Source organism: Macrobrachium rosenbergii, chromosome 31 (genome assembly GCF_040412425.1).
Source record: "Macrobrachium rosenbergii isolate ZJJX-2024 chromosome 31, ASM4041242v1, whole genome shotgun sequence".
NCBI classification, from domain to species: domain Eukaryota; kingdom Metazoa; phylum Arthropoda; class Malacostraca; order Decapoda; family Palaemonidae; genus Macrobrachium; species Macrobrachium rosenbergii.
In genome coordinates this window covers 28,839,608-28,853,396 of record NC_089771.1, presented here as the reverse complement: position 1 = coordinate 28,853,396, position 13,789 = coordinate 28,839,608, and the positions used below count along the sequence as shown (strand labels likewise).

The window sequence follows — 13,789 nt, the reverse complement described above, 5'->3', positions numbered from 1 at the left end:
TAAGATGTATGGCTTCCTCATTCATAAAACATAAAGGTTCTCTACAGTTTCCCTCCAAATCTGTTTGCTATGCTTTCTTCTATCTTTTATCAGTTCTCTTTGCTATCTTGTCATTTGAAAGTCCCAGCTATTCCAACATCTCCATCCCATGTCCTCTTTAGTGGAGATGGATAATCTGACATAAATATTCAAACATGATAAAATATATCTGAGCATGGGAAAGTTTTATTGATGAGCTTTGCAATTATACCTGGCTCAAATTTTGGCACTGGTAGTATTTTAGGTAAAACATATGCGGTGAATACCTTAAGGACAGATTTATCTTAAGGTTTCCAAAAAAGAGATTTTGGTTCTGATATAATAAGAACAGTATTATTTTTATAAGTATACCAAAGATTTGTATCAACCATTTACAGTTTTATACATATTAAATTGGAACTGTATTAAGTAAAGTCAGAATTAAATTTTAGAAGCAACTCTCTTGGCTAACCCTGTGTTTAACTACCCAACAACAATAATCATCTCCAAATTTAAACAAAATCTCAAGAATTTTATGTATTGTTTCAATTTCTCAGGTTCTAGTCATATTGTTTGAGAAAATTATTTATTCATTTTTCTTACAGGTCATCTCCAGAGATGAGAAATTTGTGATGGTGACTTGGTCACAACTGGTAGGAGTAGCGTTGTTTGTGTACGTAAATGAAAAACACGCTAATCATATTCGAGGAGTATCCGTAGAGAGTGTAAAAACAGGCATGCAAGGAGCTACAGGTAAGCAAATTATATAGCTTTTGAGACTTTTATTTATGATGTGTAAATTGAAGAATCTTTGTTATCCTTGACCAAATTGAAATTGCTTTTCACAAGTAGGTTTAAAAATGAATGCAAGTAGGGGATTTACGTAATATTTTAGTTGTTGATAATTATAAAGAAAGTTTTGTCACTGTTATTTTTAGCATTTTACAATATTTTTGCTGGATTGTCTAACAGTGAGAAGCAAATTGTATCCTGTAACTTAAAAACTTGTTATTGTTTATAACTAAGGACATTTATTTAAGAGCTGTCTTATATTCTGTAATTGTCTTGTTCTGCAGGAAACAAAGGTGGAGTTGGCATCAGATTAGTTGTCCGCAATACGTCGATGGCTTTTGTTTGCTCACATTTTGCTGCTGGTCAGAAAGAAGTAAATGAAAGAAATAATGACTATGATAGTATTGCAAGAAAGCTTATATTTCCACTTGTAAGTATCTTGAAGCATTTTTTTTTAATTTGGTATGTTTATTGTGGCAAGGGTCACAAGGATAAGAAAGTAAAAGGTGAGAATCTGATGTAAATATGAAAGCTTTGAAAGTCACTGCTGACAAACAAATTTTCTTGACTAATTTCAGTGACAGTATAACTGGCAGGGAAAGGGAAAAGATTATTAAATGTGAGAGGGCTTCAGATATGTGCCAAAAACCCATTTGTAAAGAGGTAGTAAGTAAATTAAAGCATCAAAGTAAAGGAATGACCAGATTGAGGAGACATTGGTATTGCTTATCACTTAAGAAATGGATTACCAATTTTTTTTTAATGCTAAGGTTGGATTAAAAAAAATTGTGGAAGCTGTAGTGGTGGAACCTTACCTAGTATAGTAAAGAATTGATCAATGATGATGTTAAGCAGAATATGAAAAGGAATGGAACTAAACTGGAAGGCAAGGATGTCTTCCTATCCAAGGAAAAGCAGGCACCAAAAGAAATATTAGGAGGGGAAATTAAATGGTTTGCTACCATCTGTATTCGGTTGTCTTGATTGGTACTTAATGAGAAAGTTAAAAGGGAAGAGAAAATGCCCGTGTAGCCTCAGTATTGAAGGTGACAACAACCAGTCTAGATACTCTTGTCTTTGGAAGCTGAATCAGTACTACCAGTGTTACTGAGAAAACTCAGGAATTACTTTATTGCATGGATTGTACTATAGGGATTACAGTAGTTCATCAACGACATTAAGTAATTAAACTGGTGATTTAGAGATTTTGAGAATTCAATTGCATATCCTGTAGAGGATAAGCACTGTGTTGTTTAATTACCGTAGGAAGATTGGCCCCAGAATTGGAAACCACTCATGGGTTAGCCTTAGAATGGTTAAAGGTGTAATGCAAATGGGGAAAAGAGGGATAGATGGGTAGGTTTTAAAAGAAGCTGAACATTAATGTTACCTTAAGGATACAATGGACAGTGAAGCAGGAATAGAGAAAGAATTAAGATAGAGACTAGCTGCAGCCTGGTTGGAGTAAGGGTAAATAGTTAGACTAGAGACTAGCTTCAGCCTGGTTGGAGTAAGGGGAAATAGTTAGACACTAGATATATATATAGTAGAGAGCAAAGAGTTTTGACTGCTTTTGAAGGCCTGTATTGCTCATATTGTACTGTATTTGTTTAAAAAAGTTATTTCAAGTGGGCATGGGACATACAAACATATAACAGATGGAGGTTGATACAGTAACATGAAGGTACAATAACATGAAAATATATATCTAATTATAAAAGGTATTGTTGAAAGCAATGATTTTGATTGGATAAAATGGCTAACTTTAATTTAAACAAAAAAAGCTTGAAAACAATATTATTTTTTTAATTCAGGTGTATTGGCAGATGGCCTCATTGGTATGGGTTAGTTGTATTTTGCAGTTTTGCTTTTCTTCCAAGTCTGAAACATTTTGTATAGAATTTTTTATAACATACTGTATTGGCAAGTGTTTGATATGCAGTCATTAACAGCATTCATCTATTACTTGGCTCTTAAGGCAAGAGTTGTCATGTGTTCATACCAAAAAAGTGATCTGTCAGTATGAAATGAAGCTTACAACCTTTGTTTTGGTTAAATTACCGTATGGAGGCTTTCACTCTGATACTATTTTCTTTCAGGGTGTTCCTCTTTGGGCTCATGACTATGTATTCTGGTGTGGAGATTTTAATTATAGAATAAACCTTACACGCGAAGAAGTCTTAGATTATGTGCAAAGAAGAGAATGGAACGTGTTACTTCAATATGACCAACTAAAGGTAAGGATTTTTTTAGAAGCTGTGGGTAAAAGATAATTTTTGTTAAATTCAAGCAAATGGTAATTATTTGTCATTTAGCTGTTGTACTTACTTGTGAGTCAGAGATCTTTGAGATCTTGGTTAGACTGGTTCCTTGTTTGAGTGATATTTGTGCAAACACAAAGTGACAAGGATAGGTTATGTTAAGATCAAAATTAGTGACTAAGATAAAGTATGTTTCATATATTAACAGGCATGTGAATATTGTATAAACTGTAAATGTATGGACAAATTTTGGGACTCAGTCCTACTAGAACTGTATGGAAAAATTTGTGATTTTGCCATTGCTCTATTTTTAGGAAACTGACCTCTGATGAATCTTAAAAGAGTGCTTAGGCATTGGGAACCACTTGTTAGTGTATCAGATCTCTCTTACTAATCTTTCCAGTAGGTAAGGTACTGTCTATAATGAACATTGCTCAGTGTATTGTAGGCAGTGCTAAATGCAGTCCCTTCTTGCAACATTTTTCCTCCCACCTGTTAACTAGTCTCTACTCTATCCCTTCCTAACTGCCATGCTTCCTTATTTTCTGTTTCATTTTTCACACGTCAAAACATTATTTGGTTATGAGCCTAAATACACAGCATCTTGATCTAGGATATGCTTAGATGCTAAAGGGTGGTAAGGTTAGGCATGCCTCTTCACCCTAGGATTTGAGTAATGGATATAATCTAAAAAGGTATAGATCTTGTAAAAAGACTTTTTAAAACTTTTTGTATTATTTAATATTTTTTCTCAGATAAGCCATGGTGAAGGAAAGTGTTTCAAAGGATTCTTGGAAGGAGATCTAACATTTGCACCAACATACAAATATGACCTCTTCAGCATATTAATTCTGACAAGTGAAAGTCAGCGAAAAGTCATACCAGCATGGACGGACAGAGTGTTGTTCTGGAGACGACAGTATGCAAAGGACAAGGATAATCCAAAATGGTCTCCTGGTAAGCCCATGAAATTTCACTGACTTGTGTCCCATGATGTTTAAGTACAGCACAGGTATATTATTCTGGCTTTTCGTGGTTTAGCACGCCTGCTGGTACAGCTATTAGGTCAAAAAGTCACATTTGTTTTTTTAAAACTGCAGATCCAGCCCCTTTCCACCAACTACTGTATTTAAAAAACAGTACCTAAAAATGAATGCAAAAGCTTAAAATTATGCCTTTTTTTTTTGCAGTAGTGCATCATATTTCTGTTCTCTCTTAAAATTGGTTTTAGAAATTTTGTTTTTTCTTTTTATACTAACTTCAATAAAAGTATAAAAAATTTTGCACCCTGGTAAACTTATAGAGCATTCGACTAACCTGACCTAAATTCTGACTTTAGTTACTCATACAGACACTAGGAGTAATACCAGCAGTAGTTATACATTTAATAAAGTACTTATTGCATATTAAATATCAGGTAAAATAAATTATACACAGTACTGCACCATTATTAATAATTTTACAGTATCTCATAATATTTATGAAATACTGCAATGAAGTATTCCTAGTAAGTGAAAAAGCTGCCAAGTAAAGTGTTTGTGATATCAACATTGATTGCTCATGTGGTATGCTACCCATTCTTTATCCTAAGAAATACTGAACTGATTTTTATCATCACAGATTAAAGTTTGAGTGCAGATTTTTTTAGGCATTTTTAGGCTAGGCTTAACTAAGCATCAAAGCATCAGCCTAGGACACAACTCACTTACAGGGTGCAAACTTCAGAAAGTAACATTCATTGGTACATCTTCCATCTCTTCATTTTTATTACAAAGCTAGTTATATTTACATTTTAAAATAGCCTTCATAACTATTGTTTTAATGCAATGTGTTTTAGTTGTTAAATTTTTACTGTTTTTTAAAAAATATATATATTACAAAATATACTCTCAGTGAAACATAAAAGATGAAACTAGGAGGAAATATCTTCTACGTACTATATTTGTTTTATCTAAACAGATCAGCTTACATGTTTTGAATTTCCATTTGTGTTCCACTTTTGTCAAAAGCTGTACAGATTTCAGGGAAGGTAGGACTAAACTGTAAGTCTATTATTTTCATGTATATAAATTCTAGTTATTGTGTTAATGTTGCAGGTAAAATAATTCATTATGGTAGAGCTGAATTGAAACAGAGTGACCATCGTCCAGTCTTAGCAGTGATTGATGTCGAGGGATGCACAGTCCTTGACAGCAAACTTACAAGTACATACGAGTCTGTAGTGGCATCACTAGGACCATCTGACTGCACTGTAGTTGTTCAGGTATGTATATATGTGGCAAGACCTGTTCTATAAAGTTTGATGTCCTTTGGTGAGGATAAAATAATTACCTTCTTTCATTTTGGTTAACTATGCTATAAGCCTGATAGGATTGGTGTATGTCAGTACTGCATTCGTTAATCTGGAGTAATGATGGGTAAGTTTAGTTCTGTTTTATAGTGGAATGAAAGTAAAGGTAATTTTGTTTATAATGATAAGAGACTCCATTTTCAACATGGTTGATCAATGAAGGGTTACATTTGCTTTTTTAAACTGTACTTCCTTTCAGTACATGCTTCTTAAGTGGGGCACTGTATTCAATTTGTCTTGTATATCAGATGGTAGGCAGTAATAAGGTTATTTGCAGCATCTTTTTGACTTGGAGCTATATTGTTGTATCCCTTCTCTACCCCTGCTAGGATAGTAACTTTAAATACTTTAAACTTCTTCCTGTTCTAGTTTTTACCCCTCAGTTAATAATGAATCCTCTGGACAGTCATATAAAAGTTGAGATATTTGTCACTGTGTGAGATAGCTTTGCTGCCTCAAAATTCAGGTTATTTGCTTTGCTGCCTCAAAAATCAGGTTGTTTGAGAAAAAAAAAAAATGGGTAGATGTTTCTGTGATATCTTGCTTGCTGCCATTAGAAGTACCAGGGGCTAGGAATGCAAATGCACTATTTCCCAAGGCAGATGAGTACCTAGTGGAGCTTTGCAGACTCCATCATGGTAGGAAACACTTCTTAAAAAGATGTATGAGCTTCTTCTCCCAATACTAATGCTACTCATACTTTTCCAGTCCTGTAAGATAATGTTAAATAAGAACAGTAGCAATATTGCAGTTCTTTGTGGTAAAAAATCACCAAATATGATGGGACATACTTGGAGCCCCATACCTTGTAGTCATGTTGCTAAAATTGAGGAGGAAAACAAATATTTGTAATTAATATTCCTAGATCATCATTTCCATGCTAAAAATAAGGCTCTTTATGACTGCTTGAATTCTTCAATATTTCAAGTCATTCCACCTCTTCAGTTATCAGTATTTGTGGTCAGTTGTCAGAACCATCACTCCCTTGTAATTTTGGTATCAAATTGCAGTTGGTTCTGTAATTTGGGTGTTTAGACAACCATCTAAATTAGTCAATTTTTTATCCATCTGTTAGAGTACATAGGGGAACTAACATCATTATTTTTAATGAACAATATTTGTTTTATTTGGGATTCCTTTAGTCTCAAAATGTCATGGAGAATTAATACTTTGGAATTCTTTGCCAAAGCTCTTTTACCAATAACACTTTATTTGTAACCTTAACTTTACTGTGATGGCATTACCTTAACAATTTGTGTACTTTATGCTAGCTCTCATGTAGATGTAATGTTAATTGTTTGTACGGCTTTTCATTTGGGAGTTATCAGTGATGAATATTAGTTTTGGTGTATAGTAACTAAATGGTGATATTATTCATAAATGTGTGTTTCTTATTTAGCCGCCAGACAAGGAGGTAATCAGTTCATTTTATCCAGAATAGGGAGACTATTAGATGCATGTTTCTTATCTAACTTGTGTATATTTTGCATTTGAAAAGTTTTGCCAACTTTCAGTGCATATCAATTAGCATTGTCTCCTTAGCATAGTATGTACTGTATATTTTCATTTGAAAAATGTTGCAGTCTTATAGTGCATACCAATTAGCAATGTCTCCTTAGCGTAGTACTGTAATGATTGTGAGGATGAGCATGCAGAGAAGTGGATAATTTTCTGGTTTTTAGCTTTTTTTAGAATAGGTAAATTGCAGTTTTGTTAGATTCCCCATTCTGGGATTTTCTTGAAGGATAAGCACAGTGTACCTGGTACCTTGGGTATGTAGCATTTTAGGATTCTTGTAAATCAGAACTATAGTTGTGTGACATATTTTAGAATGCTATTTTTGCTTTTATTTGTATTTTTATGTGCAATCCTCTTTTAGCTGCAACAAGAAAGCATATTAGTGGCATCTGTCAGCATTGCATCATTTCATGACTAAATGCAAAAAAAGCAAGTGGCAAGGCTTATGAACAAGGCATGAGTTCCTATATGTTGGAAATCATGTCAGAGACCACTTCTCAATTATCGACTTTGTTACAAAAGACCATATCAATAGCCTAAGCAGACATTGGCATTGTTCAGAAGTTTTTTGAGAATTTTTTAATTACCTTAATTTCTTATATCCATAAAGTTTTATACAATTAATTTCTTATATCCATAAAATTTTATACAAGCTATAGTATTGTGGTCAAACATTTATTCAAAATTTTATTTGAGAGGTTACTGCACGTTACAGCTGATTCTGTTGTCCAGTTTGAAGAGGACTTTTAATGTAACATTTAATACAAGCTACAGCAATGTAAAGACCTTTCTAATTCCATTTACAGCCACTCATCCATGCCAAGCTGACCTTCAACAGGTCTATTAGATCTTAATGAATATTTTGCCATCGATTCAAGAAATACTCTTTTTACTGCATAGATTCCTTTCATGTATTCCACAAGAAAGCCTTATACCAACACTTGATGTATTCACAACCATTACATTTGATGTCGTCTTAACATATTCAACTGTTACTGGTAACCTCCAGACAGTATTATGCAAACAATGATGTATACACACACAAAATACTGTACACTGGTACCTCAACTTCTTGGATTTCATTAGTTACTGAATGCTTCGTAGAGTCCAGCAAAAAAAGAAATAAAAACTGTATACTTTTGTATGTGATTACTTTTTTGTGTAAAAAAATTCCCCACTAAATTGTACAATATAGTTATATAATGTAATATACCTGCTGTACGCTGTCAAATTTACACTTAAAAGGTAATTTTTTTTAAATATGAAAGTGTCACTTCATTCATCTGGCAATCACATGCTGTGAAATTCTGAGATGATTGTTTAAATGAAGTTTATTTGCCTGCATACATGTACTGTATCATCTGTATTTCAGAATAGGGAATCATACTATAGCAAATCATCATTAATCATTAATCACATGTAGTAAAACAGCTCCTTACATGAATTATATTAAAGTTTTGTTAATTTGTGTAAACACATGCTCACACAAGGTCTGTTGAGGTGCCACATCATCACACTCCAGTAATTAAAGTTGTTTACTCCAAATGCTGTGCAACATGTACATAATTTTAAGGGCAACTGTAATGGTATTTTTTCAGCAGTCGATTATTTGTGTGTACAGTATTTCTTTTCTTATTTATTTTCACATTATCTGTACTTTACTCATTGCTTGATTTTCACATCATCTGTACATTACTCATTGCTTTATTTTTCACTATTCACTAATAGGCCTTGTATTATATGAAGCTAGTCTGGAAGTTCATGAATATTTTTGTCTTGTTCCATATGAATGTGAACCTGTGTAAGTCATAACTAAATACTGTACATTAATGACAACTTATTTTCAGTGTATTAGAGTTGAAAGTAATCTTGAAATTAATAAATGGGAAATGCTATTGTTCCTAAGTAACAACGTGTAAGATTTAAAGATAAATTTTTGTGCTAATTATTGTTGAAAATGGTTAAATATAATTTATGTCCAAAGGTCTAATGAAAGTAAGATGATAATATTTTTTATATACACTGTTGTATGTTTTTAATAACTTGACATCATGATATTATGCACATGAATCTTACAGAAAATTTTTATTCAAAGGTACAAAATCTACCAGCTGGAGCTGATACAGACGAAGTATTTGATGATGAGACTTTGGAGGCAGTTCAAGAAGCAATGGGCACAGTGGGCTCGGTCGTTTTGGTTCGTTTTGTTGACAACAAAGTTTGGTTCACTTTTAGTGACTCTCAGACAGCTTTAAAGGCAGTGGCCCGGAGCCCATTAAAGGTAATTTTCACAGATTTTCTTGAAATTTTAAATAAATTGCTTTTTCTTCGCTCTCAATCTAGCAAGGATATGTTCTACCTACCAAGTCTTCCTTATCTTTTTCTTCACTAAGACCTATGGGAATGTAGATGCATGCACTTACCTACCTGATATGTTTTTTCATTACAAGTAAGTAAGTGTGTTTAGGGTTCAGTGTAATTCATGAATGGACTGTTAAAGTAATGGGTTTGTAATTTATAAAATTTCAAAAGTTTACTTTGGCAGATTGTTTTTTGGCAAGAAGTCCTGTTTATTGTAACATGATTTTGTTGCTGTATGTTTGCATATATCGTTTCATTCCAGATTGGGAAACATGAGCTTGCAGTAAAGCTAAAGACAGAAGCCTGGAGAGAACAATTAGAAGAAGAAATGGCACTCTGCGGGGATACAACTGTACCCCTTACCGATGAAGTCCTAAATATTAATGAAAGTGATGAATCGTTTAGCATTAGAAACATTACAGGTAATGTATCCAGTTTTGAAGGTATAATAACTAGGATGTCAATGTGCATGCTTTGTTTTGCATAAATAAAGATTTTATTTAAATCAGCACTACTTGGAATTGTTTTTATATCTTTTAAGATTCTTCAGACCTTGTCAGAATTGAGAAGTCCTCTTGTGAGTAACTTGTGTTTTTCATATCGTCTGTAGTTACAGGTTTTCTGTAGTGATCCTTATTATTTATATCAGTAGATTTTGAAGTAACAGTCAAGCTCTGACATTTGAGATTGAATGATCTCTTAAAATTGACATAGGAACCATGTAGTGTATACAATTAACAATTCTTTTTATTAGTACTGTATTGAAATTATCATGAAACTTTTCAGTTATTTTGTTCTTTTCATTGTTCTTACCTTTGACTGATGAAAACCAAAATCATAATATTGTACTGTACATCTTTTTGATAGCCTGGTCGCTTGTTTCATCCTTAAGGAGTTACCCTTCTATGGTCTACCAGAGCTCCATGGTGCTGTGGTAGACCATGGAAGGGTAACTCCTTGAGGACTCAACAGCAGCTATCAAAAATAGGTTTCTCTTATGTCAAAACCTGTTTCTTCTTCTAATTTGACTAAAAAGTGTGTGCACTTCACTAGTGTTTTACTCTTACTGTAATGCTGATAAACTTCCCAATTGAAGGTGCTCTTGAGAAATTATACCAGTCTGAATCTGGACATGAGGATGATGGAGTTGATGAAGTTGTAGAACAGCAGCGTGCCCCAGCTCAACCAACAAGACCCCCGCCTCCACGCCCTACTCCATCCAGACCACCTCCTCCACGTCCTACCCCCCCAGGGTCTCCAGCTACTGCCCGAACTCAACCACAGGGACCAAAGGTAAGGAGGATTGCCCTTGAAAGTATTAGTACAGCCTTTCATTAACAGTTTCAATAACAATACTGTATAGTTTACGAATAATTTGCACCAGCAGTATGACATCATGCCACCTCAATAGAATAAGGATGTTAATGTACTATCAGTCAAGTACCATACATTAGTTAGGCGCCGAAGGTGAGAGCAGAAGTTCAGTGTAGAAATTCAGCTAATGGAGGATGGTCAGACTGGTTATTTTCCAATGGTGGTATGTCCTTAATGTAATTTTTTGTTACTTCAGACTTTAAGTGTGATTACAAAGGACTTTAGACTGTAAGTGTGATTATAGAGGTTCTTAATAGTTTTTCTAATAGAGTAAAAAAGTTTTTCTAATACAAACTTAATAGCAATATGTATCCTGAAATTAATGATTTATCAAGCAAATAATTTGCTTGTTGTTTTACTTGCAGGTCATGGTTATTACAAAACCTACACGGCCCCCAAAAGCAAGCCAAACAATTGTGAGTCCAGCAGTTAGTGAACAGAAAGAAACAAGAAGTGAGACTGTGGACAAACCACCTGTTCCTAACTTACCTTCTCAGGTGCCTTCCGTACCTCCAAGATCACCTTCTCTAGAAAGCCCAACAAAGACTTCATCTGCCTCTGAGACAGCTTCTCCTGCTCCAACTATGAGTTCAATATTTGGTGCTCCCGCTCCTTTGCCTTCCGAGTGTCCATCTCAAACCTTCACCAGAAGGTTCACTTAATCCTTTAGTGCTCACTCCTCCTGCCCCAGAAATTGGTTCATTTGAAAGCCAGCCAATAACTGAATCCACTGTTAAGCAGTCTTCCAGTTCACCATTTGGTGCTCCTCCACCCCAGCCATCTAATTCACCATTTGGTGCTCCCCCACCTCAACCTTCTAATTCACCATTCGGTGCACCCCCACCTCAACCCTCCAGTTCACCATTTGGTGCTCCCCTACCATCTGGAGACACCTCGTCACCAGCGCCCACCAAACCGGCACCTGGTCCTCCTAGTGGAGCAGCTCCTTCATTGCCTTCCGATTTATCAGAGCCACCAGCAGGTCCTCCACCACCTCTACCTGCAAATGAGAGTACAGGCCCACCCGTGGGAGCCACCTGTTAACTCTGTGAAGATTTTAGTACCAAAACAGGACTGGTGCTGGTCCAAGACCTCCCTTGCCATCCAGAAATGTTCCCCCTGTTCCTGCTCGCAATCTCCCACCTGTACCACCAAGAAAGTAAGTGATTAAAGTCTTTTGAACTAGTCAAGTACAGTTGTTTAGAAAATTCTAATTTTGAAAATAGAAAATTTATTTTGTATATGATTCTAGTGTGTTGTTATGTAATTTGAAAGTATAGTTTGTATGCATTGCGAAAGTATTGTGTAGATTGTTTTTTTAAGTTGAATTTTACAATAATTATTTATAATTTAATTTATTATGCTGTAATTGTTACGCTAAGTGGGACTAAGTGATAAGTATTATTTAATGACCATTTATCAATTTAGGATTAGTGTACAACGAGTGAAGTAGCAAATATTATGCTGTACGTACGTACTGTTTGTTAATTGACATGTTAGGTATTCCGTGTAATATCTGAAATCAGGGATGCAATACTTATCACAGTATTTGTATTCCATATGAAATGTATATTTAAGTGATTTGTTGTCTTGTCTACAATATAACTTACATAATCCTGAAAAACACATTTTGAGACATGCCAAAGGCATTAACAGACTCATCAATCGCATTTGAAGTCAAATAGGAAGTGTAGATAGTATTAACAGAAGTTTCAGTGTATTGTCAGCACAAAATAATATCAAAATTTTGGAAATCTACAACAAGCACTGCAAAATGCCATAAGTAAACATTTTCAGTTAGAGATACATGTAACTGTAGTTGTGTGTAATGTAATGAGAGAAGGGCACTTTATTTATACACTAATGTCAATTTCTATACGAGAAGGCTTGTTTATTTTAGGCATGGAAAATGTTGACAAGGAAAGCATTTTCTCTTATTTTCTTACTTTATCTAATGTTTTGATATATGCTACTGTATTTCGTAGCATTTCATTGCTATGAATAGTAGGCTGTTTCTCACGGATGAATAGATATATATTCAAGATAATTTACTTTGCCTACATTTTTAGTTATCCAATGGTCAATACTGCAAGTATGTTAATATGGTTTTTCATGAGGCCGAGATCATTAAGATTCCTGTATATTTTGATTCTCTCATTTTTTCTTGATGAGTTATTTGTTATGAAAAGTGTAGACTGTGATACCCTACAGTACTGTGCAATACTTTTTATGATTTTGAAAATATTTTAAGTGTTTGTGCTCTATTTACCATGATCCTTAGGCTGGGTTATTGATAATGTATATTGTTGTATTATGTTTATTTTTCACTATGTGATTTTGATGCATAGAACTCTGATCTCAAAGATCCATGTTTGGGACCCTGAAGGATTTTCATCTTTTAAAACGAACAGAAGATTAAAAAAAGTAAAAGACATTATTCACTTGCATAGCCAGCAATAAAAAGTCTGAGTGTATTGTTATGGAAACCATACAAATATTAAACTATGGACTCTAGCTAGCATCCTGGCCCTCTCTTAATGGCGAGGTCATTGTTCATTTATGACAATAATTGATGCTAATGCTTGTAACCCATTGACAGATATACGTAGAATCATTTTTGAAAAAACTTATTTGACATTTCATGCTCAGTTATTTTTCAAAATGAGAAAATTCCCATATGGAACAAACCAGAATGGCCATTTATGTGATTGTATGTATTTTTTTTGCATACATCATATGTATATAGATATGTATATAGGTATGTTTAAGATTAGATAGAAACAAACCTTTTGGGTATTTTGGTTAAACTAATTTTTAATAACCAAAGTTAGGAGTAAAGAGAGATATAATAAATTTATAAAAATAACAAGTAAAGATAAATGAACCAAACAAACAAGTTGAGATTCAGTCAGAGGAAGCTTGACAGCAAAGACAGTGAAGGATCACCTGCACTGAGAATTCTAACAATGGAATCTTGACAGAACAAGGATGCTCTATGAAGCAAATAGTTTGCTCTAGTCTCAAAGGACAGTCACTGGGGACAATAGCAGAGGTTTCCTTTGCAGTGGTGCCAGACATCTATTATTATGTGATTTCTGTAGTTGAAATCTGCCTT

The 13,789-nt window shown here is 34.2% G+C and overlaps 1 protein-coding gene across 5 annotated transcripts in view; it reads left to right on the top strand.

Moving 5' to 3' along the window:
- Synj (synaptojanin) overlaps window positions 1-13,078 on the top strand; it is a 38,095-nt gene extending 25,017 nt beyond the window's left edge. For 2 of the 5 annotated variants that reach the window (XM_067132563.1, XM_067132562.1), the window contains 9 exons: window positions 624-771; window positions 1,095-1,240; window positions 2,910-3,047; window positions 3,827-4,028; window positions 5,168-5,334; window positions 9,035-9,220; window positions 9,563-9,722; window positions 10,397-10,593; window positions 11,040-13,078. In XM_067132563.1, the coding sequence (XP_066988664.1) occupies window positions 624-771; window positions 1,095-1,240; window positions 2,910-3,047; window positions 3,827-4,028; window positions 5,168-5,334; window positions 9,035-9,220; window positions 9,563-9,722; window positions 10,397-10,593; window positions 11,040-11,336 (1,641 nt within the window). In that variant the 3' untranslated portion in view covers window positions 11,337-13,078. Of the gene's footprint in view, window positions 1-623; window positions 772-1,094; window positions 1,241-2,909; window positions 3,048-3,826; window positions 4,029-5,167; window positions 5,335-6,820; window positions 6,836-9,034; window positions 9,221-9,562; window positions 9,723-9,841; window positions 9,878-10,396; window positions 10,594-11,039 lie in introns of all 5 variants that reach the window. The other 3 variants (XM_067132558.1, XM_067132561.1, XM_067132559.1) reach the window with 3 other exon arrangements.
- The last annotated feature ends 711 nt before the right edge of the window (window positions 13,079-13,789 follow it).